The sequence below is a fragment of the Xiphophorus couchianus genome, chromosome 22 (genome assembly GCF_001444195.1).
Source record: "Xiphophorus couchianus chromosome 22, X_couchianus-1.0, whole genome shotgun sequence".
NCBI lineage: Eukaryota > Metazoa > Chordata > Actinopteri > Cyprinodontiformes > Poeciliidae > Xiphophorus > Xiphophorus couchianus.
The window spans coordinates 689,406-715,351 of record NC_040249.1 but is presented as its reverse complement, the minus strand read 5'-3'; the positions used below and the strand labels follow the sequence as shown (position 1 = coordinate 715,351).

Genomic DNA, 25,946 nt, shown 5'->3' with positions numbered 1-25,946 from the left:
AGCGGTTATCACATATCGTGACCAAACTGTAGAGTAACATACTAAATATTTAAACCAAACTGTCTCTGCTAACTCTCCTTAACAATGAAAAAGTAAATTTTTTTCATGGTATAAGAAGAGAAGATCCATTAATGACCCATATTCGTTACATGCAGGTGAAATGACGAGAGAAAATGACAAAACTTCAGTGGGCCGACATCACTTACTGAGAATATTAAAACAATTACTCAAGATCAACTCAACTAGATACAAAAATAAGACAAATGTATCCATGGTGACCAATTAGTTTTCATTTTTTTAAAAATTGAATTTATATTTAGGGCGCAAAGCACCCTAAATATAATGGAATACAATCATGCAACGTGACTTTGATTAATAATCTGATAAAATGAAGCCACAGTGGAGAAGTTTGTCACACATTTTATTAAAAAACAACAAAAAAAGGATGTGTGTAATAATATTTCCACAAAGATATGCAAATACATAATTGTGACATCTGCCTGCGGTTCGTTGGTCATCTGCTGAGGGACTCTCGGAGCTGCTCATACATCAGCTGCTCCTGCAAAGACAACACACAGCCGCCATCAGGACGTGGTTGTGTGAGGTAAGTACGAGTAGTGAACGGACAACATTCAACAGACCAGCCTGTTTCATTTTAGGATTTAAAAAAATAATAAAAAAAAAGGTTCAAGTTTAGAATGCTGAGTAAAAATCCAGACCCCAACATTCAGCTGAATCTTTTTCAATTTAATATTTTAATTACGGTAGTCTGAATAAAAAAATAATTCAGATGTCAACAACTCTATAATCATCTATCTGTTGATCCAAAACATTTTCCGCCGGTTTCCAGACAGCTGCAGCAGAGTGACGTCCCAACCCAGCAGCAATCACCCAGACGTTACTGTCTCACCTTTCTGGACACAGACGGTCGGACGGTCTTGAAGGCGTCCTCAAAGTTCTGTCTGCTGACCCTGAGGGCAGCTGCGCAGCCGGCAGGATGCGTGTGAGCTGCGGGCGGAGGGGAAACGGGAGCTCAGAGACAGAACTCCGCAGCAACACAACGGCTTCAAACAAGAACGGGTCGTTTTAGGATGAGCCTCCGTCACGGTTTAAAGAAACGGAGGCTTTCTAGACAAATCTGTAGAAACAGACCAGCACCAACGAGAGCAAAGTACGTGGTAGACCTCTTAGATACTAAACCGGAATTCTACGAAAGTGTGCATAAAGGATCAGATTCATACAACTTATAATAAATACACTGCAAAAAAAAAAATCACTACATTTTCCCAAATTGGCCAGATTTTGTAGAGTTGTATCAATCAGCCTATTTGTGCCCTCATGTCCTAAATAATACACATGTATGAACTGATATACTGACAGGTTTGCCTGTTTTTAAGTCGGCAGGCATACATCTTGTACTTATAAATAAGAAAAAGAAATGATCAGAGGATATTTCTGCTTTTTAGGTACCAACTCTGTATTTCTAACTCAACAAAAAAAAAAAAGAAAACTACTAAATATTTTTAGTCTGGTTTCTAATGCAAATATCCTGGAGCACTTCAAATAGGACAAAACTAACTTGCAAGTAGCTTTTCAGCAAGATTGTCTAAGTCAATAATTTTCGTAAGTTATTGACAAGTGGTTTTTAATATGGATGAATAAAAAAAAAACATTTGCCAGAAGTGAAATAATCTGCCAGTGGAACTTTTATTTAAAACAAGCTTCTATATCTTACTCAAACGTTGCTCATAAGTTAGTTCTGAGATATTTGCAGTAGAAACTAGACTATTTAGTGTTTTTGCAGTACAACCGTGATCAGCTGCACACAGAGGAGGTGAGCGGTTACCATGGTGCTGAGACTTCATGTAGGCCTTCAGGGCATTTACAGATGCTTCCCTCACCAACGCCGTCAGGTCAGCTCCACTGCAACACACACACACACACACACATATGAAAGCGAAGTACCTGGAGAAAAGCCACACATGAGCCAGGACAACAACAGTGACACCTGAACCACATCACCTTGAACTCAACACTTTGGATAAAGTCGCATCATTATTTCTGGTGTTTTTTGTTTTGTGTTAAAAAATGTATTTAAATGAAAAAAATTGTTTCTTTTGAACCCTTGACCCTTAAGCTTGGGTCAGAGGTTAAACCTAGGTCTGAGCCTGGTTTATGAATGGGAAGTTGTAAACTAATCCCATAAATTCACATTTATTTTAACTTTAAAATAAATAAAAAAAATTAAAAAATACCCCATCAAGTTACAAAGTGATGAATCTAGTTGTCTAGAGAACAGAATTGCGTGTCGTATCTGTGATGTTTCCAGGAAAACGAGAGCTGAACGAATCTTCTGATGGACTGACAGCCGGAACAGGAAGGCCGGTGCTTCACGCAGCAGGAACTTACGAAAAGGAGTTGCAGCGTTCGTCAAAGGCAACCTCCTCCAGACAGACGTCCGGCTCCAGCTGTGGCCTGGTGCCACCCTGCAGCAGACCGTACCAGTGGTCAGGCAGAAAACAGCTGAGGAACCTCAGAGAACCAAACATTCTGATGCAAATCTCCATGACAACAATAGTCTGTAGTTTAGTGGTGAAGGGTTCTAGACCCCAGCGGTCCAACAGTATCTAGAATCTAGTTTGCAGAAAAACTGAACAATAGAAAATGTGTTCTTTCCATCATGCTCTAAAACATTAAAAGTTATAGTTTTGATCTGACATATTGTGAACACTTTAACAGACACGGTGTGAGATCCTACTGCAGGTTTCTGGGTTTTTTGTTTATTTCCCACTTAAATGTTTTATTTTAAACCAATGTCTTCCAGCAACTAAACCAAGTCAGCTGGTCATCAGTCGTCTTGGAGACGCTCTGCATCTCCTGGTAGTCAGATTTACCTTAGTGACGGTGAGCAGGATGGCGTGACGATCTGCCGCACACGGGAGCCCAACATATAAGGTTTTATCTAGACGCCCTGGCCTCAGGACAGCCGGGTCGATGATATCTGGAAAAAATAAAAATAAAAACACGGTTTGGAGGTCAAAACAGCAGGAAATGAACATTGCTTAACATCTTCCTACCTACTTCCTCCACCTGAGGCCCAGGCTGAAACTCAGACACACTAACAACCTGCGCTATGTGGGCCTCAGTCTGAAGAAATGAAGTTCATTTTGTGGAACATCAAGCCCTGTCACATCTATGAGGCATGTGGATCGCTTATGACCTACCTATGTTGGTATGGTGTGTTCAATGTGTGTGTAAAGGGATGAAGCAGCATCACGTAAGCTCGCCGCCTCCAAACAATCCAACACACTCCAGGCTGAACATGACAAACAAATGGCTGATTAAAGCACAATCTGCCATCTCAGTGACCCTCATTGATGACCTCGGGATCTTTTGACAAAAGGCTTTCACCTCTTTGGAGGATGCGGATGCTATCTTAATAAACATGGGATAAAGCTACTCGCTGCAAACCTTTTTCATTTTATCAACAAGAACAACAACGTGATCCCCGCTTCAGAAGAACCGGCTCGATGATGTCTGATTAGGATGGAACCCTCTGCGTATCAGGAACAAATTATCCCAAAACAAACTGACAAAACATCGACTGGAGACGGAGCGACTGGTTCCTCTCCTCCTTCTCCTTCTCTGCTCCCCCGCTCATTCACTGCGGTCACAAAATAAGTAGGAGCAAATGTCTTCTCGACCCAAGTTACTCAAATTTATGAATGGAATGAATCAACTTGTTCCACTCGGCATGTCTCTTCTTAGCGCTCATGTAGCAGACCTCACTTCATTTACGCCGCCTGCCTCTGACTTCCCAGAGGATCCACCACTCTGCATCTCTGAGGTCTGAGGCCGGGGTCCAGATATTATATTTACATGTCTTCCACTCAGCCAGAATGCATCTGCCCCCCGCGGCACTGCAAAACAGGACATTAACTGTCCAGATCACCACAAGAAAACACAGAAACACAAAATACAGCGGTCTTAATTCAAACCTCAGACTCATGAACTGTCGGCCACCAACTCAGTCAAACTGGCCCTTTTACAAACCAGATCTCTCTGTGCTAAAGCTCTATTAATTAACGACTTCATCACTGAGCATAATATTGATGTTATATTGATGTTCCTGACACAAACATGGTTGAATGACAATAAGGAATCGACAGTATTAATCAAATCAGCGCCTCATATCTACATTTTATTTAAGTGAGAATAGAAAACATAAAAAAGGCTTCAATATTTAAGAATACCATATATTGTAGTAAAATCTCTTTGGGTCACTTCACCTCTTTTGAGTATATTGGAATTGAGGTAAAAGGCCACAAACGAACTCTGACATTAACTTTATACAAAATTCAAACATACGTGGAAAATTTCTTTACTGATTTTAATCCGATTCCGTCTCCTAGACGCATTGATTATGACTGTTTAGTAATTGTCGGTGATTTCAACATCAATGTTGACAACCCTCAAAACAGAGGGGAAATTAAACAGCTTAATATATTAGAGAATTTTTTGTCTGACTCAACATGTCAAACAAGCAACACACACTCAAGGACACACACTGGACCTGGTTATCAGTAAGGGTGTGAATATTTCCAATGTCTCTGTAACTGATGTCGCCCTGTCGGATCACTTCGCTGTTATCTTTGAAAGTTCTTTATCCTTTAACCCACTTGGCAACAGCAACTATCACAAAACGTTCCCTCACAGACAACACAGCAGAAACATTTAATCAAATCTACTCTTCTTCCTCGCCCTCATCCTGTAGTGATGCAGATAAGTTGGTAGATGACTTTCATTCTAAGATTTCAGATATCATTGACTTCACTGCTCCCATTAAAATCTGGTAGGATCAAGTCTCCATAGAGAAATGCACAAACACTTAGATCTGCAAGACAACTCTGACGTAGAGCTGAAGGTAAACGGCGTAAAACTCAACTGACCAGCATGCGTGGCGCCGTGAGGAGCACCGTCATTTGCAGAGAGCTGACGTAAACTGCTGGTGTGGGGTGAAACAAAATCTATTTCATTTCAGTTCAAACGGCTAATAAACAGATTCATAGACACAAAAAGCGAAGAATATTACATCTATAATTTCAGTGTGTTTGAGCCTCATAAATACACAATACAGATCAGGTTAGTTCTAGTTTTTCCCCATTAATTACCGTTTTTATTTGTTTCAGTTCATGAAAATGTTTCCTCAATTTCTTTTGTTAACTGTAATAACCTTGGTGTAAAGCTCTTTGTTCCATATGCAGTCAGAGCGCCCTCCAGTAGCCAATGAACGAGTGAATCTTCATCAGTGCAGACTGAAGGTCTGCATGGTGTAACATGAGATGACGTAATGTCACCGGGTCATAACTCTTGACCTCTGCATACTGTATGAGCAGTACAGATGGTGATACTAGAAGGTTATCCACTTGAACCTCCTCCTACAGCACTAAGGCCTGAGGCCGACCTGGACCCGTGATGGAGGGGCTAGGAGCAGCGTACCCGGCCTGTTGGTGGCAGCCATGATGAAAACCTGTCTCCGTGTCTCCAGGCCATCCATCTCCGTCAGCAGCTGGTTAACGACCCGCACACTGGCTCCTGACTGAACACAGGCAACGTCAACAGAGAACAGATCGTACACGTGCAACATAAACAGGCTTCTAAAGCCGTTTGCTGACAGAGTGAAACTCTGAATGGCTATCTGCTAGCTTAGCATTCATGAGACATAACCACTGACTCCTGCTGAGAAGTCACGGTTCAGGCAGCAGACTACATTTTTACATTTTCAGGTAAGAAACCAAATGATTCAGTTTCCTCCCAGCTGCAGAGATGATGAAGATGATGATGATAAGGTGCTGAGTCAGCTCCTCTTCCTCACCTCGTGGCCCGACCGGCGAGGACACAGAGCGTCGATCTCATCGAAGAAGATGACGCAAGGAGCCGAGTTGCGTCCTCTCTGGAAGACCTGTCGCACGGCCCGCTCGCTCTCCCCCACGTACTGCACACACCACGGGGTCAGAGGTCAGCAACATATGACTGGGGAAGGGGCGGGGGAAGAGGATCCCTACATCTGTTATATAAATTGCGAGGCGGGTAAAAAGCTAGGTCGGATGAGGATGTAAAGAGAAAAAAGATCATCTTCCAAATGGAGGGCTCTAGAATGTGCCAGAGGGGGGCGCTGTTTCTGCAAACTCTACAGGAAAGAAAGTAGAACGTTTGTAAAAGAAACTTCCTACTTTTCTCTAGAAAACTCAAATTTTCTAGAAAATCTCTGAGATTAATCTGCGTTTTTGGCAGAAACGTACTCTTCCATTTTTTCCCTATCTACAACAGCTGGTTGTCATAGTAACAGTGCAGCATCATGCTCCTCTGAGTCCCACACTGACCATGTTGAGCAGCTCTGGACCTTTCACTGAGATGAAGTTGAGGCCTGACTCGTTGGCCACAGCCTGCAGAGAGAGAGAAAGAGAACAGGAAGAGGAAATGACCTCACCAAACAGCTTCACACACGTCAAACATGGCAGGACTTGTACTACCAACCTTGGCCAGCAGGGTCTTCCCACAGCCTGGGGGTCCAGCCAGCAAAACCCCAGACGGAGCGCTGAGGCCCAGAGCCCTGAACTGCTCTGGGGAGCGGACCGGAGCCTGCAGGACACAGCAAAACCAACGGGTCAGAACAACTAGCAGACTGAGACAAACCACCACGTAGGATCATGGGGGGTCTTTGTATTGTTATTAGGTTCAGTTATGTTTTTAGGTGTTGGGCTGATCAGTTTCCTCTCTGTCTCAGTTTGAATTCTTGCTAAAAGGTTTATGAGCAGAGTTCTGTCACTTTGACCTCTTTTATGATCCCAATATCTGTATTTTATACAATTTACCACAGTTTGATTTTTTTGGACTTTAAGCTGAACCATAATGCTCTTAGAGGACAACAAACTGCAGCAGCTCATAGGGCTCTGTACTGGTCCGGTTGCATTTTACCAGTATGGCCATGGTCAGTTCCTCCCTGATGTTCTGCAGCGCTCCAACGTTCTCCCAGGTGACGTCCGGCACCGTGGCGAAGCCCTCCCTCTTGGCCGAGGGCTGGACCCGGACCAGCGCATCCTGGAAGTCGGACATGAGGATGGACAGGCCGGCCAGCTGCTGCTCCGTCAGCGTCTCCGTGGCCCTCAGCAGGTCCAGGAGCCGATCCAGTTCCCCCGGCTGGAGGGCACAAGCTGCTGTTAGCGCACAACCTCAAACTTTATGTCATTGAGGACAAAAATGTCAGATTGAAGGCAGTCAAGGGCCACATTTATTTCTTAAGACTTTTGTTGTTTCTGTAATGAATATAGACAATGTTTCAATAAAGAACTCAAATTGTTGTAGAAACAGAATCTGTAAATAACTCAATTCAAAATATAACCAGGGTTTTGCACAGCTGCTGCTTTAAATGACAGGTAGATGTTGTTTACAACTTTTTGGGGATTAAAAAAACCCAAAAAACTTGTTAATAAAAGAAAAATACTTTGTCCTGTCACAATAAGAAATAAATCATATGAATGCATGATAAATTAAAACGATCTCAATAATTTCCATTTGCATGATTTATTGTTTTTATTTTTCATTCTACCAAAAACTGGATGACAAAAGTTTTCAGTGTTTTAAGTTGGTCTAAATCAGACTTCATCATTCCTTTGATTTGGTGTTTCTGTTGATTTGTTTATTTATTATGGATAATAAAATGTCTTTCAGCTCCAGTGTTGAATGTTCATTAGAAATTAAATTTATTGATCTTTAAGAATGTGTTCTTGCATTATTTACCGTTATATTACTTGAAAATGGTCTCAAAACAAGATTGTGGTTTATCGAAATAACTTTGTTAAAATTTGTTCTTGTGACAGGCCTGCATAAATCCATACATGTTTTAAGAAGATTTTACTTGTCTGTAAAAACGGCAAATTAATTGCAAATTTACCACATTTTTAAATTGTTGCTTAAAGACCATTTTCAAGAAAGATAATGGCATAATAATATAAGAACACATTCTAAAAGAAGATTTTAAATATCCCGTTTTTGGTAGAAATAGAGACAAAAAAAACAAAACAATAAATGATACAAAAGAAAATTGTTGAGCTTGTTCTAACTTATCGTGTGATTAACTGATTTCTTGCTCATTGTGACAGCCCTACCTCTACCTGCTGCTCTTCCCCTCCAGCCTCAGGCTCTGTGCTTCCTGACGGTTCTGCAGCAGAGTTCTGTGGTGGACCGGGAGGCGCCGGCCTGGTTTCCAGCAGAACCCGGTTCACCGCGGCCATGGCGGCCTCCCGGCACAGAGCCATGAGGTCGGCGCCCACGTAGCCCGGCGTCAGCCGAGCCAGCTGCTGGTAGTCGAAGCCGTCCGGCAGCGTCAGCTTCCTGCACAGCGTCTTGAGGATCCTGGAAGAGCAAAAAAAAGAAACAGCCCAGGGCGCATCACACCACCATGAAGGAGATCGACCAATCGGCTGCCAGTCCGTCTCTTGGTTGCCAGGTTGTTGTTACCCGAGCCGAGCGGCCTCGTCGGGGATCCCCAGGCAGATCTCTCTGTCGAAGCGTCCGGCTCTCCGCAGGGCCGGGTCCAATGAGTCGGGTCTGTTGGTGGCGCCGATCACCAGAACCTGAGCCGTCACTGTCAGGCTGTTGAGGTCTAGAGGAAGGAAGGGAACAGAAAGCATGAAGGTTTTCCACAGTGTATCGTAGACCTACAATACACCGGCTTATTTTGTTTAGATTTTTTTTTTTTTTTTACTGTTTGGCTTTTTTTAAAGACTTTATAGTTGGTGTTTAGATACAGTTAATAACGTCTTCCAATAACACATAATTACCTAGAGGCATTTTGAAATTTTCTGTCAATTTGAAGCATTTTGCAACTCAAAAACCTGGTGGTCTGCAGGATTCTGGAGCTCTCTAACTTTAACCTTCAGGGAGCGTACACTGGATGCCTGTCCTAAACTCTATGAGGACCCTCACCTGACCTCAGATAACAGACCAACCTGCTGATCCTATACTGGCCTGATGTTATGTCAGCATAACAAATCTAATCATTCATTAGAGAGCCAGCTGCATTGTAGAAATTAAATACAATTATTCTATGACGAGAGTAAAAAACTATTAAAACCCTGCATTTATTTTTAGAACTATATTTAAAAGTATTAGTTGGTAGAATATAATTTTTTAGTCAAAGATTTTAAGAGCCACATTTGGCTCCGGAGCCGCAGCATGAGGAGCGCTGGTCTCGGTCCTAGAATTGCCATGAACTATCACTGTATCCCATAGAGGTCCATTAAGCTTGTGTGAGATTTGGGGCGCTGTGGTGGTGCAGTGGTTAAGCACAACCCATATAAGAATGCTTAGTCCTCGACGCAGCTGTCACAGGTTCAATTCCCGGCCTGGTGACCTTTGCCGCATGTCTTCCCTGTCTCTTTACCTACTTTCCTGTCTGAGCACTTTCAAATTAGAGGCAAAACAACTAAAATAAATAAATAAAGCTTGTTTGGGATTAACGTAGAGATGCACCGTTCTGATATCAATATATAAAATCAGTCCTGATATTGAAAGTAATTCTAGACAATGTGCCAGAACCATAGGAACACATCTATTCAGTATAATTCTAGGCTTTGTGCTCTGAGCAAAATCATATTTTATTATTTATTTTACATATTTAAAATTTCTAGTTTCACTTTCTGAACCATTTGAAAGAAAGTTTGTAGCAGTTTAGTGTTATACATTTGACCAAGTTACTGTTGTATTTGTCGGTTTCGGTTTCTTTATTATTTATTTTACATTGGCTGTTAATACTCCTAATTGTGCTGACTTTACAAATTAATGTTGTTTTTACATGTTTGACCAAAGCTTATGAAGCCACTGGTATATTTAGGTGTGCTGCTCCAGTGCAGAGTTAACAAATAAATATTTTTCAGGACATTTATGACGTCGTTCTGAACTGGCACTTCATTTACAGAAGGAAGCCAGCATCCTACCGTCCATGCAGGTCAGCAGTTGGGCTACGATCCTCCGCTCCATGTCTTTAGAAGCCACCTCTCTTTTAGGCGTGATGGCGTCTATCTCATCTATGAACATGATGCATGGACTGGAGGTCTGCAGAGGAAGGCAGAGTGAGTGAGTGAGTGGAGGTCAGAGGTCACCAGGCGTGCAGTTCCTGCAGCGGACTGACCGCGGCCATGTCGAACAGCTCCCTCAGCTTCTGCTCCGACTCTCCGGAGATGCCGGACACCAGCTCTGGAGCGGACACCTTCAGCATGGGGATCTGCAGCTCCTGGAACAGTCAGTAGGCGTTTAAATGAGCTGATCTACCACCAGTGTGTTCGTACGACCACTTATTAATAATAATAATCGCAAAATAAACATCATGCCTGAGAACATAAAACTGAAACGGACTGACTGTTCTGTTCTTTGTGAGGGAAACGTTTGAGTGTCTTTTTGGTGTTGATTCCCGATAAATCAGCGGCGTTGTTGTCAGTTGCTATGGCAACGAGTCTGCGTGTAGCATAGTCAACGCAGAAAGAAAGAGAAAAAAACACCAGTGGTTCTGAGTTGTTCTTCAACATTTTTTCTGCGTTGTTTTTCCCTTTGCTGTGACGCACCGCGCTGAATTCATAATACTAACAAGTCTCATTTTGTAAACGGAGTTGTTCTACCGCAGCAGCGCGGCTATGGATAGCAAGTAAAAGAATAGTCTTTTTGCCCTCCAGCATTGTGCACAAGCGCAAAATTCCTGGATGTAAACAATAACATTCGACGTGTCTATGGTCACCTTCCCAAAATAAGGGCCTCGGTCAACATCGCCAAAGTAAATTACTTTTGGCAAAAACATGAGGTGTCAAACTCAGTTTCATTTTCAGCCACATCAAAAATCTGAATGTTCTTAAAGGGCCGGTTGTGCCAAAATGTATTGATAAAACCCATTAAACTGTTAAAATATGAATAAAACGTTGTCCCTCCAGGATTTGATTTTTTTTTTCTTTTTGCAATCAAAATCAACGATTTAGTGATACTAATTTAGAAATATTTCCAAGGAATGTTCACAATATTTGCGCTAATGTATGATGTTAAGTGTGATTTTAAACCCAATGTTTTTGACCAATTATGAGAAAATTTTGCAGTAAAAAAAAAAAAAAAGTGGGACGCTCTTTATTTTGTATGAATTTTGCAGATTTGTGGAAAACTGGAGAGACTTATTGATGTAATTTGGAGTCCTGAGGGCCACATAAGAAGCTACAGTGGGCCAGATTTGGCCTTGAGTTTGACACATGTGACCTAGGCAACTATTTGAGGAAGGTGACGCTCCAACAACACATCCGGTGCTGAGCTCACTCCAGCCACAGCCTGGGCCAGCAGGGTCTTTCCACAGCCGGGGGGCCCGTGAAGGAGGAAGCCTCTGGGAGGAACCATCCCCAGATGCTGGTACACCTCAGGGTGGCGCATATGGACCAGCAGCTTGCACACCTCCTGCAGTACAACATGACAGCCATGATGAGGTCAAGGAGAGCAGAAGCGCTGCTGAAGGAGGGGAGAGGAGTGGGGGTGTACTGACCGTCAGGATCTCCTCATTCCCGCCCACATCCTCAAACCTCAGAGAGGGGAACTGCAGCTCTGGAGACTTGGACTTGGCTGAGAAATGAAAAAGAAATAAACATTTACATCTAACAAAACAAGCCACACATCCCAAGATCAACTCTGAAGTATTGACACACTTCATAAAATAAGTGTGTAAATGTTGTAGCTGGGTGAGAAGCATCATGCTGCCACCGTCAGCCAGGTTAGCTCGTACCTTTCTTGTCTGCGCTGCGATACTCGGCCGAGCTCTTTGCCCTTTTCTTTGACTTCTTCTGACTCGTCTCCGGCTCCAGGTGGGACGTGCCTCTCTGCCGGGGACATGAACACAGCGGGAGGTCAATCTAACAGACACTGCTTGCTCAGTATGGAGGGGGTGGAGTGTCTGCTCTGAGTGGAGCAGGAGAGCAGGTCCTGAGGTGGAGCAGCAGCTGCATTAAAGCAGGACCGTCTGAGTCCAGCTTCAAGAATCCATCCCACTTCTTTACCTTCTCAGAGCCACTTCCCATCACCTGCCCACCCAAAGCATCCCTGCATCGGCCACAGGTGTGTTTCAGAATCAAGTTTCCTGTTACTGTGGAATCCAACCTGGAACCTCAAGTGTTCCATGACATGACCTCCACTCAGATCCCCCCATTAAGAACCGGGATCCAGATGAGGATTGGGCCTCTGTCGCTCTGCTTTCTGAAACCCCGCCTTCAGGAAGTCATCACAACATGGCTCCTCTATTAACCCTTAATGTTTTAACCAGTGTTTCACTCAGAAGTAGCTCGTATTATGAGCTCAGCTGGTACGCAGTTCCACCAGGTGTTAGCTAACTGCTGCTGGCTAGTCTGCAGGAGCTGAGTGGGGGAGGGCTGCTCTGTGAGGTGGAAGCTGTGAGGAGGAACGGAGAAGGTTTTGCACAGCTGAATGGTTGCCATGGATATTAAAGTGTTTCTCAAACATTCACAAAAAAAGTCAAAGCAACACCCCAGTTTTTGATGAGGGAATAACATCATAACATTATTTAAAGCTCAAATAATGAATTAAATAAAACTCCTTTCATTCAGAAATGATCCCGGTCTGCTTCTCAGAACATCCTGATGTTTCGTCACCTGCTCTCAGTGTTTGTTGATGATGTTGGTCTCTGTCTGATCTACAGCAGTCTGATTTGTTCTCCCTACAAACAACTGACTGATTGACCCTGAGCACCCTGGGTCCCCAGACCTCCAGGGGATCCCTCAGGGCGTCTGCTCTCACTTACATTAGATTCCGTATCGACCAACTCGTCTTTACTGAGGTCGATGAAGACAGACTTGGTGGTGGGGCCTCGGCCCTTATCGATGAACCAGCCTCCGGGGGAAACCAGGGTCCCTTCATCTGGAGCTGGGTTGGTCCTGCTGGCTGCCAGAGGGCCCTTATGGTACAGGGCCGGGACAGAGCTGTTGGGCTGCGGATGAAAACACAAGAACATCCGACTCCATGTTTAAACAAGAGACTGTGGGAAACACTTGGATAAGAAGGATGATGGAGTCTAGACAAAGTAATGAATGACTGGACTGATTAGAGACGGGAATTAGATCCGTCTGCCTCAAAGACTCCTGGGATGACAGCAGGCGGGACATAAATTAACTGAGTGGAAGTGAGTGCACCATAATAAGGCTGACCTAGTTTAACATTCAGAGATTTAAACATGTATACCTTTGGAAATGTTGGCACCAGCCTTTAGGAAATCTTAGGGTTAATGTAAGTTTTGAAGTTCTCTGAGAATTACTACCAGAGACGGCTGATTTAGTAGTGCTAGCTTTGCTAACCGCCAATATAAGAGGCTAAACTGTTTTTGAAATGCTAACTGTAAATCAGATTGTCTATGATATGAATTGATAAAACCCAGTTTTACAGCTTTCACACATATGTGGTGTGATGTTGCCTCTGCTCAAAAGGTAGAGAAATAATAATTTGCCATGACAGGAAGGCAGTTCTAACCACTTCCTGCATCAAAGATATCAGACTCGGTTCAAATCGGTATCAACAAGTTAAAGCTTTACAGAACTGGAGACAGGAAGTTGGCTACTGAGTTCTAATAAGTGAATTTCCAGGTAACCCTGCTAGCGCCTCGCTACAGGTGATTTTATCCATCCCTGAAGTCCGGTAGGAGCAGATGAGTTCCACTCTCATACGGAAGGTCCGCTGGATGAGCTGGTCTACTAAATATAGACACAAACTTGGCCAGGACAGCTGATTATGTGTTCAAACCTTCTCAGCAACGTATTACCGTGTTGCCCAGAACCTGCTGATCGTTTCCTGACGACTCGTCTGAGCTGCTGCCGTCCCTGCAAACACACAGGCAGGAATAAACTTAGTCTGAAGTCAGAGAATTTTCCCAGTAAGTCCAGAACTAATCCCAGCACACTATAACCACAGTGGGAACATTTTATAAGGCCTGCGTTGGGTGCAGATAACAATCTCCTAACATCTACTTTTGCTTAGGAACACATTGTCTACACCAGTCCTTCCCTAACTTTCTAGATTCTGATCCAAAAAAATACAATTCTAAATTTGTGGCCCTAACCTTTAGTTGAGGATACCAACATTTTTACTGAGTCAATTCAAAATCAGGACAATGGCAACACAATCAGTGTCAACAGCCAGTTTGCATTGACGGCTATTTGAGGATTTCTTCTCAGATATTCTACAGAAATGCAGTTTGGGAACCTGAACTACCTATGAACCATGCTACTCTGCACAGCAGCCTATCCGGGAGCACCATTCATTTTCCTTACTGCTGATTGGCTGTACCCCCAAAAGCAGGGGACAAGGATGACAGTAGATGCTAGCGTCTGCTGTAGAACCAAGACTGTTTCCACTGTGTGTATTAATGTATATTAAGATATACGTAGTTGGCATTTGAACAATTCAAATATGCAGTTTTAAGCATTTCTAGAGGAAGTCTCAGGTATTCAAAGGTAGTTCTGTTTCATGACTCTTACTAATCCTTCTTGGACAGGTCTGATGAGCTAAAATGACTGATTCATGTTGCAAAACATGTTTTCTTGTGTGTGTAATCTTGCTTTTTGGCTTTTTTTTTACTGATGTGTACAAAATAATTGGAGAAGAAACTGATGTGCGAGATGTGCAGCTACCCAGTTTCGTTGCAGCTGCTCCTGGCTCTCTTAGCCAGGTGTTTGCTCTCCAGGTCGTTCAGGTCCGAGTCCTCTTTCACTGCATCGTACACTTCAACAGGCATGCGGACAGGAGGAAACACAGCTCTTCATCTTGAGACTTTGTGAATTATGAACTGTGATCAGTTCATAATTCTGCTGTTAAATCGGAGCTTTAGGATAATCAGTCTGGAAACCACGTCGATGTGGTTTTTCCTTCTACCTTTCTCCACCTGGATCCTGAACGCCGTCCTGTTCCTTCTGCCATACTCCACTCTAAAAGCAGAATCAAACAGTTTCAGCTGCTGACCAGTCCAGGTCCAGCAGGTAGCTCAGAAACTACGGTTCTAACATGCACAGGCCCGTTCTGAGGCAGCGCAGGCAAAGGTCTTCAGCTCTGATGGGACTGAGCTTATCAACTGTAAAAGCCATCATTACTGTTAAATAAAACAATAGTAGTCCAAGTTTAGCTAAATTATGAAGAGTTCAGATCAGATTAGCTGAGCATTCTCACCTGTACTGTTTTTGAAGATCCAGGGCCATCTCTACCAGGTCAACATATTCACTGCTGCTGGAGGCCAGGTACTGAAAACACAGGTCAACTGACAGTGAGGAGAACTGCATGGCTTTCTCATGTGCTTCTCCTAGGTCTCGGATAAGTTGAAGTGAACTCTGGGGCTGTTTGAATGCATATGAGAACGCCAAGCGAACCAGAGATCGCTCCAAATCAGCAAGTGAACTATAACACAGGGGCATTTTGGGTAAATGGAGCCAAAACAAACAAATGAGTCTAGCACTACCGGGAGAAATGGCTCATGGTCTTTCACCAGGAACAAACGAGAAATCCTACAACTGCTAAAATGTGACGCTACTCCATTTTTGTTTACATTTTGTGAACACGGAAGTTGCACTCAGTGTCTTCTACAGAGGTTTTTGTGTTACTTCCTTCAGTAGTTCTTGGTGCAGTGCCACCGCAGGTGAGGAGAGGAACTCATTTTCCAATTAGATTGGATTGTTTGGCGATGTGATTGAGAACCACACCAGCTGAAAATGTAGCAAACGTCACAATTTTTGTCCCCAATCAAACCGAGTGTGCTGCAGCGTTTCCCCCAGTGTATTATAAGCCTGGCGGACCAGCAGGCTTTACTTGTGCCCCCACCAGGCTAAGCATTACTTATTTATTTAAGTACTTTTAAAATGTTTGCATTTTTTAAGACTTTGTTGTTGGTTTTCAGACATTAATCTTCCAATCTTTCAATAACACATCATTATCAAGTGATATTTTCAAATTTCCTGTCAACTTTAAGCATGTTTTAACTCAAAAACACAATGTGCTGCTGTGTGAATGACTGGCCTACCACCAAACCTCCAGGCTTAGCAAGTTTTCTGTGGGAAACCTGTAGTGGACTATCAGGTAGACTCGTCCTGCAACTTTTAGATGTCTGCCTGCCGCAGCAACCCTGGCTCCAGTATTAGCTCAACAGTAGAGCTGGACTGCGTACTAGTGATTCAGTTCACTTTGAATTCCCACATGTAGGACATAGGACACATATAGAAGTTATAAAAGGACTCTGACCCTCTAGGACTCCAGTTTGTCTGGAGAAATCCAGAACATTTCACTAAAACTAAAACAACAAATGCCACAAAACATCTGCTTTTCAAACAGGAGCTTTGGATACCCCTGTGTGGTCCGGGCTGTAGAATCTGTTATTACTGTTCATATCCCTAACTTGTGAGCAGAGCGTCAATCCACCCACTGTTCTTACTCTTGAAGTTCTAGTCCTGGTGTTTCTGGTACCGACTGTGAGAGGTTTGGATGTTCTACGTGTGCCTGAATGGGTTTCCTCTTTACTCTGGTAGAGTGGACTGAGCCACTCAGAGCGTGTTTTCCTTTCACTTAACAGGAAAGGAACAGGAAAGGAATTCCAGGTCCAGCATTTCTGTCTTTTACTCCTTTCTGCATCCTTTTTTCTCCTCATGTGCTTCTAGCTGAGGTTTTGTGTGGGGACTTTCTGAATTGGACGGGTCGACTTTCTGTCCTTTCTGTGACTGATCTGAGTGACACATTTCACGACTCGGACCTGCTTCACTCTTTGTTTAAGTCGAGAGTCCAGCCAGCCTCCGCCTCGGTTCTTCATCTTGGTCTGGAGAAGATCTGAGCCTGGAGGAGAAAGGCAGAGTAAGAATCAGACTAAAACCTGCTTTATTTACCTGCTGAGAATGAGACAGGGTGATGAACTTCCTGCGATGGCGTGGTTCCAAACTATAAATAAAGATTTATTTATTTACTTATTTCCGTAGATTTGGACGATGTTGTCTGTCTTACGATGAAAGAAGACCAAACCTTCAGTTTGTCTGGAAACCAGAATTTGACATCAGAGCAGTAAGTTCATGTTCTGACCAGCATCTGGACTTAGTACTTGGTTGGGCCTCTTTGCTGGTTATGTATAAAACTGTAGTTCTAAATGATAACAATAACAACAACAACAATAATAATAATAGTAAAAATAATATGTATTGATCTAGTTCTGGCTAGACCTTCTCTGAACCTCACACACAGAACCGAACGGATCTCCAGCAGGATTCCCTAAAGCAGCAGAATCTTTATCATTGCATGGCTCTGTTCTTACTGGAACAAAAGCACGCGGGCTTCCCGTTGCTGCAGCCTCCTGGACGAGTCCTGCTCCTGTCACCATGGGAACCGCGCCGTAGTCTGGGAGAACTGGTCTTCGACTCGAAGATGCAAAACTCATCTGGTGTTCAGCTTCACAATATCATGATCGAAACGTGAGCGCTGTGACTCCACATACCCGGAAACAAAACCAATGCTGCGTTCCATGTACCTCGGAAATCAGACTACCTCGGTCTGATCCGTCCAGACGTTAAAAGTTGAGGACGGTGTGTAGGATAATTTCTTGTACTATTCTACATATTCTTTACTCACATCCTCTGGTGACACTGTCACTGACAGTAGGAGACAGGACTGAGGGCGCGAGCTCAATGTTGGTGACAAACTTCCGTCCTGGAGCTTCCCTGAAGCGTTCGCGAACGCCGAAAGTTCTACTTTCCGAGCACGAATGAAACGCAGTATATGACGTACATCCTGTCAGAAATTTCAAAATAAAAATTCCTGACAGGACTTTAGAATGACAGAAATTGGACACAATGTGGAATATCTTTGACTAAATGTGTTCAAGAAATGTTTTAGTTTTCATTTTTTAAAAATCTGTTCAATTTGATAAAATAGTTAAATGCATATATACTGATCCCTTCAATAAATGACTGAATTTTTAAAAAGCCTTACAATTTTAAGGTTATTTAATTTTTTTTTTATTTCATCATTGAAGCGCATAGATTAATTCCACGCAGACTGTTTTGTTTTCAAGAATTTATCCCAGTTCAGATTCATCATGTTAATATATTCATACTGTTCATACTTGTCTCAATCTAAAGTATGGTAATGTAATAAATAAATACATTTTAGAAAAGCATTAATAATAGTCTTATTTGTTTGTGTTTTTCGAGACAGCAAATATTTTATAAATCTGTGACTATGTCTTAAAAAATGTTCATGTCTGATTAGTCTGAAGTGTGACAGATTTCAATACAGAGATGGTCAAAATACGTCCATATTCTTTCACCACATAGGGTGCTGCACATACTCGGTGCTGCACAACATCGTTTCCCAATTATTAAGAATGAAAAAATAGTTTGGCGCTCCGCAGGCCATCAAAAGCTGATCGCCACCGCAAACATCAGTAAGTGACGTCACTGGGTGAATACACTCAACAACAGGTCGAAAATGAGAAATAACCAAATAAAATAAAAAAAAAAAAGAAACGATTTTATTCGTCGTCATTTGTCTGGATGAAGCCCTCTCGCATCTTCTGCTCTACAGGTAGCGAAAAGTTCAATTATTCTTTTCCAAATTTGGGATATTATGACCGCAGGGGGGCACTGTTGCTTCTGTAACCCTTAATTAATTGCCTATGACAGTTTAGATCACTTCATTGCTGGTTGTGACGTAAGCAGGGCGTAACACGGTGCCACATGCTGACAGCTGTTATCAGACGGTAAGAACACACCGGAACTTAATGTCAAAGTCTTCACAGTTTTTAAATGTAACTCTGGTGACCACATGGCATTTGATGAACTGTAGAACATAGAAAAGGGACAGAAGGAAACAGTACGGTATATTTGTTTTTGATCGTGTAAAAGACAAAAAAATAATAATAATCACACGGGTATTTCCCGATGACAAAAGTCATTTAGTAACCGTGAAGAAAAAAAGACATGTTTGACCAGTTATTGTGGGACACCACCTGCTGCCCACAATCAGGCTATTGAAACAAGAGCGGGGCTCTCGCGCTGTGAATATGGCTTATTGGTGTGTTTGGTCATCGCGTGAAGCTGCAATAAAGTATATTCTGTTCTGTTCTATCACTTTGACAGCAGGAGAAAACACATGCGCTGACTTTCGCTTCCTCTTCTGTTGAGGCAGCTCCACTTCCTCCTCAGCAGCCCGTCTCTCTCTCTCTCTCTCTCTCTCTCCGTCTCTCTCTCTCTCTCTCTCCAGCCGCCTGTCGGTCATGAAGGACGAAGAGCAGGAGGGCTCGTTGTCCCGCCGGGACCTCTTTGAAGACTACCGGAGCTGCTTCCTCCGGCCCGGAGCCGAGGTTGGACCGTGTCGGGACCCCGGGCTCATGAAGAGGGCAGCCCAGTTCCTGCTGAGGACGTCGGAGCCGAGAGACACTTTCACGCTGTTCCCGTTCTGCCGGGCGGTGACGGAGAGGTGTGCTGTCGGCACCGACGGCAGGAAGCACCTGGCAGCCTTCGTCAAAGCCACCGAGATGCTGGAGAGCCTCTGCGTCAACATGTTCCTGCAGCCCTGGAAGAAGGAGATCCGGTCTCTAAAGGTGCGCTCTCACCTGCGACAGTCCAGCTTGGACGGTCCTGAAGGCTTCTGTGAGATTGTTATTATTACTTTTTAAAATGAATAATTCAGAAGAAGGTTGAGGAACTGTTGAAGCGAGGTCAGTTGTCACGTGGTTTCTCACTGATTGAAAATATGAACTCCGCCCCCTTTACTCAGATACCTCCAAGTAAAATTTAATAAAACCAGACGCCTTCAGAATTCATCCAGTCAGTAACAGACATGTCGATTATATCTTGTCTTCTATTTTTGTAAAACTAATATACATACATATCATTCTTATTTGCTACCAAGTTTATTTTAAAGGGGCAGTATCATGTAAAATTGACTTTTTGAGCATTACATCATGTTATAATGTTATTTCCTCGTCCAAAACATACCTGGAGTCTTGTCTTGATTCTTTCCTGCATGTTTGAGGACTCTTTTAATCTCTATGGCAACCATTCCATTGTGGAAAGCACCTGGGTGGAACTAGCCCCGCCTCCAAGGTGCAGCTCCTCCTTGGAGCTGCAGTTTCCAAGCTTCCGTGCTTCTGCCTCACAGAGCAGCCCTCCTCCGCCACTCTCCCTCTCGGCTCCTTCAGACTAGCCAGCAGCAACCAGCAAACACCTGATGGAACTGCACATCTGCTCCTAACAGAGGAGCACTGTTGTGATGACCTTCTGAAGACAGAGTTTCAGAAAGAGCAAGGCGTCTTTAAAGAGAGAGAGGCTCAATTTCACAGTCACATTTGATTGATTGCATTATGTGTCTGGAAGACACATAATACTGCCTCTTAAAGTATCTGTACATTGAGAGCAAAGTGGAACCATGCAGGGAGAAGGTTCTGGAGACATTTAAAGCAGGATGTCTTCTATAGCAACTTTCCAAACTCTGAACATCTCCCAGAGTTAAACCCATCATCTGAATATGGACCAGCTGTTGCTCTGGATCATGTTGGGGACCTGCTCAGATCAAACTAAAATGGAAACGAGTGACCAACATGAAAAGGGTTATATTTGGTGAAAACTGGGGCAGAGCCTCATCTTCCATCAGGACAGCAGCTCTAAACATACAGCCACAGCGTCAATGGGACGGCTTACATCAGAGCATATCCATTTGTTAGAATGGCTTAGTCAAAGTCAAGACCTAAACATAACTGAGAATCTGTGGGAAGATTTTAAGAAAAAAGAAAAAAAGTTACATTTAGAGAACCTATTCAGGACAGAATACAAATTTGCATGCTACACTTTTCAGTTTTATTTGTAGAAAAAAATGGCAAAATGTGAATTTCCCTCTGGGATTAATAAAATATCTAATGAAATATTCAAAAACAAAAGTTTGCGGGTTGAACAGTCCTGTGATGGGGAGTGAAAACTTGGGCACAGCGCTCTACATCGCGTCCCAGAGGCTCTGAACTGTTTTTTGTTTGTTCCAGACGTTTACGGGTGCCTTCGTTTACTGCCTGCTGCCGGTTCTCAGCGGCTCCACCATCCAGGCTGTTCTGGCCTATATGGGCTACCGGCCCAGCAGCGACGCCCCCCAGAGGTGACGACACACACACAACACACACCTGCGGATGCAAGGCATCCTCGTAGCCATCTTGTTTCCTCCTGCTCTTCTTCCTCAACACTCGCTCTCTGCTGCCTGAACTCCAGCAGCTCAGCGTTGGGTTCTCCTCCCGAGGCTTTTATTGTGCATCCTGAACAGCAGCCGTGCTTCAGACAGCTGTTTGTCTGCTGCTTGTTGCTAGAACCTACAGGGCTGCATCACTGCTCATGTCTTCATCCAAACAGGAAACTGGAAGTAGTAGCTTGAACTTGTTATCTTCAGAAATCTCCAGTTGTTTTTGTCAGCTTGTGGCGGATCAGATCGGCCAATCAGATGGACCAGTGTGTTTGCGCCGCATGCGATACAAAGGGGCTCCACGTTAGAGCGGGCGCCAAAACGATGGTGGAAAAAAAAAGATTTCTAGTCGGCGTTTTCTGACTAGTATTTTCAGTAGTATCATATTTTTAGATGCTTTTAATCCTTTTCTACAGCTGTACTGATATCTGCTAAGGAAGGAAGGTTTTTGTTTAATGGCATCTCTAAAATAATCCTCAGATATTACAAGAAAACAAAGTTACTAAATGAATGATCCATTACATGAGGCAAAAGACGCTAAATTGTCCCAGAAGGTATTGCGGTAAACAATACCTTGAAGGACAATATTGTTGCTTTGAGATCATTTTCAAGTAATGGCACAATAGTGTAAGAACACATTATCAAAGAAGATTTTAAATATCCAAAATTTTATAAAAATAAATTTTTAAAAAAAGCAACCGAAACAGCAAATAAAATGAATTATGAAGTGTCTGTAAACAAAATTGTCCTTTAAAAAAGCAGTAGATGAGACCAATACATCAGACTGAAAACTGTTTTTCATCCAGTTTTTGTAGAGAGAAAAGAGAAAAATTCTAAATCCTGCAAATGTAAATTATTGAGCTTGTTTTAATTCATCACATGGTTAATTGATTCATTTGCTTATTGTGACATGCCTGTGTGTCAGGGAGCTGCTGTTCATTAAACTCAGTCACCGTAGAACAGGTTGGGTTAAACTCAGGTGATGGCGTTAGAACAGATTTAGAAAAATGGTCTCTCTCAGCTTCCGTAGCGCTGAGCAACACGCTCGTGGTTGGACTCATATCTGCGTTAACTCTAGCTGAACAAGACTGGATGCAACTTCATTTGGACCAATTAAGTATTTTCATTTTGCTGCCTTTTGTTGCAAATAAACTCTGTAGTAATTAGCTGTAGTAAAATGACCTTTTTTAAAAAAAAACCATATATATATATATTCCCGATATATTTTTCCATAATTCCATGCTTTTCTCTGTGCAGTGTGAATAGTCTGTGTTTAACGTTCTGCTCTCTGGTGTGTTTCAGTGAGTTCACCCTAAGTTCTGATCCTGATGCAGATCAAGCTCTGCTGCTGGGATTTGAGCTGCTGCTGGCCAGACTGGAATGTTGTCGCCTCCTGGATCTGATGCTGGAGCACCAACTGGGACCACAGGTCAGAACTGGGATGTGTCTGCTTCCAGGCCGACACCCAGAGAAATCCAGCCAGAACACACCGAGACCGGGGATGATCCAAACCTCCCATGTCCGCACTCCGCAGTCAATAATAATAAAGTCTTTTGTGTTCTAAATGAACAGATAAAATAATTACATGTAGATGGCTCAGTTAAAGTCTCGCAGCCTCTTATACTCACACTCAAACCTCACAATAATAGTGGTGCAACAGAAAAATTATCCTTTGCAGCAAGACAAACGAATCTTCTGCATGAGGCAAAAACATATTTTTACAACTCAGACCACAACAATTACAACCAAAAATATTTTTAACTGCTAAAATCAAATATTAATTTCTTTTATGCAGTGGCTCTTCTAGAGCACATTTACCAGAGTGGGGCTGGGCGGGACCACAGAACCAAAGAATGAGCCAGTAACAACAGGTCAATACCTCATGTTGAGCATGTGAAGGGATCCAGTCTAGAGCTGCAGGTTTCAGAGCCGGAATCTAGCAGATCCACTTGGATCCTGTCTCAGTATGACTGAAGTTAAAAGAGCAGTAATAATAACAATAACAATAATAATAGCAACACCTTCACTCTCATTCATTATTGAAGAAAAAATAAGAGAAAGGTCAAATGGGCTCAAGAGAGAAATTAGTGACGGTTTCTGTTCTATGTCATTTTAAGACATTGATTTAGTTTCATCTGTTCAGATTAAGGGCCCATGGCCGGTTCTACAGGGACACTGGGTCCTTTTGGCCCCCGTCTAGAACCACCCATCCTAATATGGATATGCTCAAGCCATTTCAGTGTCCGTAATTTTGTGCCTGATGGATGAGAGAAGTGTCACCTAGAGTCAGGAATGGGGACAGATAGACACTAGATGGTGCTAGAGTACTGGCCCTTTTGTTTCTGTGGATAAAAAAAACGTGCCCTTCTAAAAGTCTTTTTTTTCCTACTCTGTATTGTGTGCCCTGTAATAATAAATCTCACGTTACTAACGCAGCCAGCGACTCCATTTGCCACACAAGATGCCATTTTTCTGTTCTTCAATTACCTGCTCCCCACCCTAAGTGTCACCACTGCGTAGAGCCAGCGTCTCTGTACCGATTCTGCAGTGACTTGGACAGAGACGGAGAAGCTCCACCGAAATGGCTTCTGAAGCGCAGCGTCCCATTTGGCTGCATTCAGCTTTCCGTCCTCGTCTTCGTCTCGGCGAAGTCCGAGAGGAAGTCCTGCCGGTGCAACCACATTGTTCACATTCCACACATTCCCCCCACAATGGCCGTGGGGCTTCTCCTGCCTTCCACCTCAAACCGCCGCCACATCAGCAGATTATTCCATGTAATCCTAACCAGTTGGACTGCAGTCTGACTAATCACACCTGATCTTATATTTGGACTGATTCTGCAGGAGTGGTTGGATGTTCTCCAGAGAAGTAAGCAGCCTTCGAAGTTGGAAGATCCCACAGAAAAGCAGACGGTGGCAGAGCAAAGGAAAGATAACGATGAGAAGAGGAAGGAGTCGGATAAGAGAGAGGTAGGACTGGAGGCTGGTTCCGGAATCGGGACGAGGAGAATGTTTCTTATGGATGGGTTTGTTGTCTTCTTAAAAAAAACCCTCACCTCTGTTCTGTTCCTTTGTTTCCAGGTGTCCCAGGAGCCTGAGTCCAGGCTTCCATCGGTTCCTCAGCCGAAGCCTCGGCGTCATCGTCCCAGCGTAGACCAGGCAGACATGGAACTGCAGTGGCAATACCCAGACCTTGCCTTCAGGGGTCGCCCTCTGCTGCCAGACCAACCTCCCAAACCAACCCCCACCATGACTGGCGGTGTACCTGACAGCCTTTCTGTGCTTCCAAAGACCAACCTGACCAAAGAGGACAGAGACGTTTCTCCATCAGTCTCCACTAGAGATGATGGCCGGAATGACTCCAGCTGCTTCAGGAACTCTGATGAAAGCAGAGCCTGTGACGATGATGGTGATGATGGTGATGATGACCTTAGTGGTCCTCAAGCCATTTCTCTTCATATCACACTGAGAACAGGAAGTAAAGCAGAGGCAGGCAAGAAGCGGGGAAGAGTTCAGCCAACCTCAGAGACTTCTGATGACGCACAGAAAACATCAAGTAAGAAACACACACATACACGCCCACACACACACACACACACACACACACACGCACAGTTTGCCATACGCTACAGCAGCATTGGATTTGTTTTACCCAACAACCCATCCAGAGACAGAACCAGTTCGGCTTGTTTTCCTGTGGTCTTTACAGACGTGGGTTCATTGGACGCTGAGTTTTTTACCCATAGTATCCAGCAGGGGTCACACTGACCTCACATGCACAATTACAAGGTTGTTTTTTATGTGTGGTTTTGGGAACTGACGATCTGATGGGACAAGCTGTCGGCCCATGACATTTTCCATGCTCCTCCTGTGGGAGTGCCAAAGGGACAGTATTATGTATTTCCCAGTCACAAAGTGCCATTTTATAGTATAATCAAACAGCTATGTTACCTTAATTTATAAAAATCATGTATCTATCGAATGTGAATTAAAAGAAATTGGACTTTGTGACAGAAATTGTGATTCTGTCACTTTAAAAACTCCTGCTCTTTCTGAAACTCCGCCTTCAGGAAGTCACCACAACCTCTACTGACCCTTTAACCTCACTGCTGGTTGCAGCGGAGCTGAAATAAGAAGGTTTTTATTGTTTTCACTACAGGCAGAGACAATGTGGTGGCTGACAAACCGGAGTCTTCCTCGTTGAGCTCCATTGATGAAGAGCAGCAGCTGAGAGCGCTGGCGGAGCGGATGGGACAGATCTCTGTGCAGGGAGATCAAGAGAAGGCGACGGGAAGAGAGGACAACGGGAAGGCAGAGGGGCGCAAGAAGGACAGACAAAAACAGAGGACCAACCTCTGAGAGGTTCCTGACCCTTAAAGGGCTTTAAAATGATTTAACAGTCTTTTGTTTTTTTATTTTAAATTCTTCGCCTAGTTTGGTTTCATGACTATTTGAACCAACCGGATGCAGAGCCGACCAATCAGAGCAATCTCAGCTTTTTGAAGAAGAGAATGTTGGAGCCACTTAGTTTTTTGCTAAATCTGTGATATTAACAGACTGTAAATATTCTAATAAATGCAATAATGATTTGTTGTTCAAATAAATATACGGGTAATGTTTCAGGATCATCTGCAGAGATCAGAAATAAAAACGAACTAATGTGAACATCCAGAA

At 43.4% G+C, this 25,946-nt stretch overlaps 2 protein-coding genes across 7 annotated transcripts; one reads left to right on the top strand and one right to left on the bottom strand.

Moving 5' to 3' along the window:
- Window positions 1-404: 404 nt before the first annotated feature.
- Window positions 405-24,074, bottom strand: nvl (nuclear VCP like). 4 transcript variants are annotated; one of them, XM_028006632.1, is made up of 24 exons: window positions 17,680-17,786; window positions 16,817-16,896; window positions 15,250-15,320; window positions 14,959-15,011; window positions 14,718-14,808; window positions 13,850-13,907; window positions 12,839-13,024; window positions 11,810-11,903; window positions 11,573-11,649; window positions 11,353-11,487; window positions 10,193-10,294; window positions 9,999-10,116; window positions 8,521-8,665; window positions 8,169-8,415; window positions 6,979-7,200; window positions 6,538-6,642; window positions 6,384-6,446; window positions 5,876-5,995; window positions 5,500-5,599; window positions 2,895-3,001; window positions 2,410-2,486; window positions 1,847-1,923; window positions 911-1,008; window positions 405-559 (listed from the first exon to the last, which is right to left on the bottom strand). In XM_028006632.1, exons 2-24 carry the CDS (start codon window positions 16,871-16,873, stop codon window positions 515-517), a joined length of 2,448 nt encoding a protein of 815 aa, XP_027862433.1. In that variant the 5' UTR covers window positions 16,874-16,896; window positions 17,680-17,786; the 3' UTR covers window positions 405-514. The 4 variants fall into 4 exon arrangements, with proteins under 4 accessions (XP_027862433.1, XP_027862432.1, XP_027862434.1 ...); XM_028006631.1 differs by lacking the exon at window positions 17,680-17,786 and adding an exon at window positions 17,366-17,567; XM_028006633.1 differs by lacking the exon at window positions 17,680-17,786 and adding an exon at window positions 17,366-17,567 and having other exon boundaries at window positions 8,175-8,415.
- Window positions 18,736-25,946, top strand: LOC114137806 (spermatogenesis-associated protein 2). 3 transcript variants are annotated; one of them, XM_028006636.1, is made up of 7 exons: window positions 18,736-18,808; window positions 19,237-19,651; window positions 21,086-21,195; window positions 22,576-22,702; window positions 24,117-24,242; window positions 24,354-24,828; window positions 25,432-25,946. In XM_028006636.1, the coding sequence occupies exons 1-7, from the start codon at window positions 18,786-18,788 to the stop codon at window positions 25,629-25,631; spliced, it is 1,476 nt and encodes a 491-aa protein (XP_027862437.1). In that variant the 5' UTR covers window positions 18,736-18,785; the 3' UTR covers window positions 25,632-25,946. The 3 variants fall into 3 exon arrangements, with proteins under 3 accessions (XP_027862437.1, XP_027862438.1, XP_027862436.1); XM_028006637.1 differs by having other exon boundaries at window positions 18,771-18,808; window positions 19,312-19,651; XM_028006635.1 differs by lacking the exon at window positions 18,736-18,808 and adding an exon at window positions 18,815-19,155.

Coding starts and splice junctions, on each gene's coding strand:
- LOC114137806 (XM_028006635.1), top strand. CDS start 19,112: ATGGCTTATTGGTGTGTTTGGTCATCGCGTGAAGCTGCAATAAA. Junction 19,156..19,236: donor TCGCGTGAAGCTGCAATAAA/GTATATTCTGTT, acceptor CTGTTGAGGCAG/CTCCACTTCCTCCTCAGCAG. Junction 19,652..21,085: donor AGGAGATCCGGTCTCTAAAG/GTGCGCTCTCAC, acceptor TGTTTGTTCCAG/ACGTTTACGGGTGCCTTCGT.
- nvl (XM_028006632.1), bottom strand. CDS start 16,873: ATGAAGAACCGAGGCGGAGGCTGGCTGGACTCTCGACTTAAACAAAGA. Junction 13,025..13,849: donor AGCAGGTTCTGGGCAACACG/GTAATACGTTGC, acceptor TTTCATCCGCAG/CCCAACAGCTCTGTCCCGGC. Junction 5,996..6,383: donor GTCCAGAGCTGCTCAACATG/GTCAGTGTGGGA, acceptor TGGTGTGTGCAG/TACGTGGGGGAGAGCGAGCG.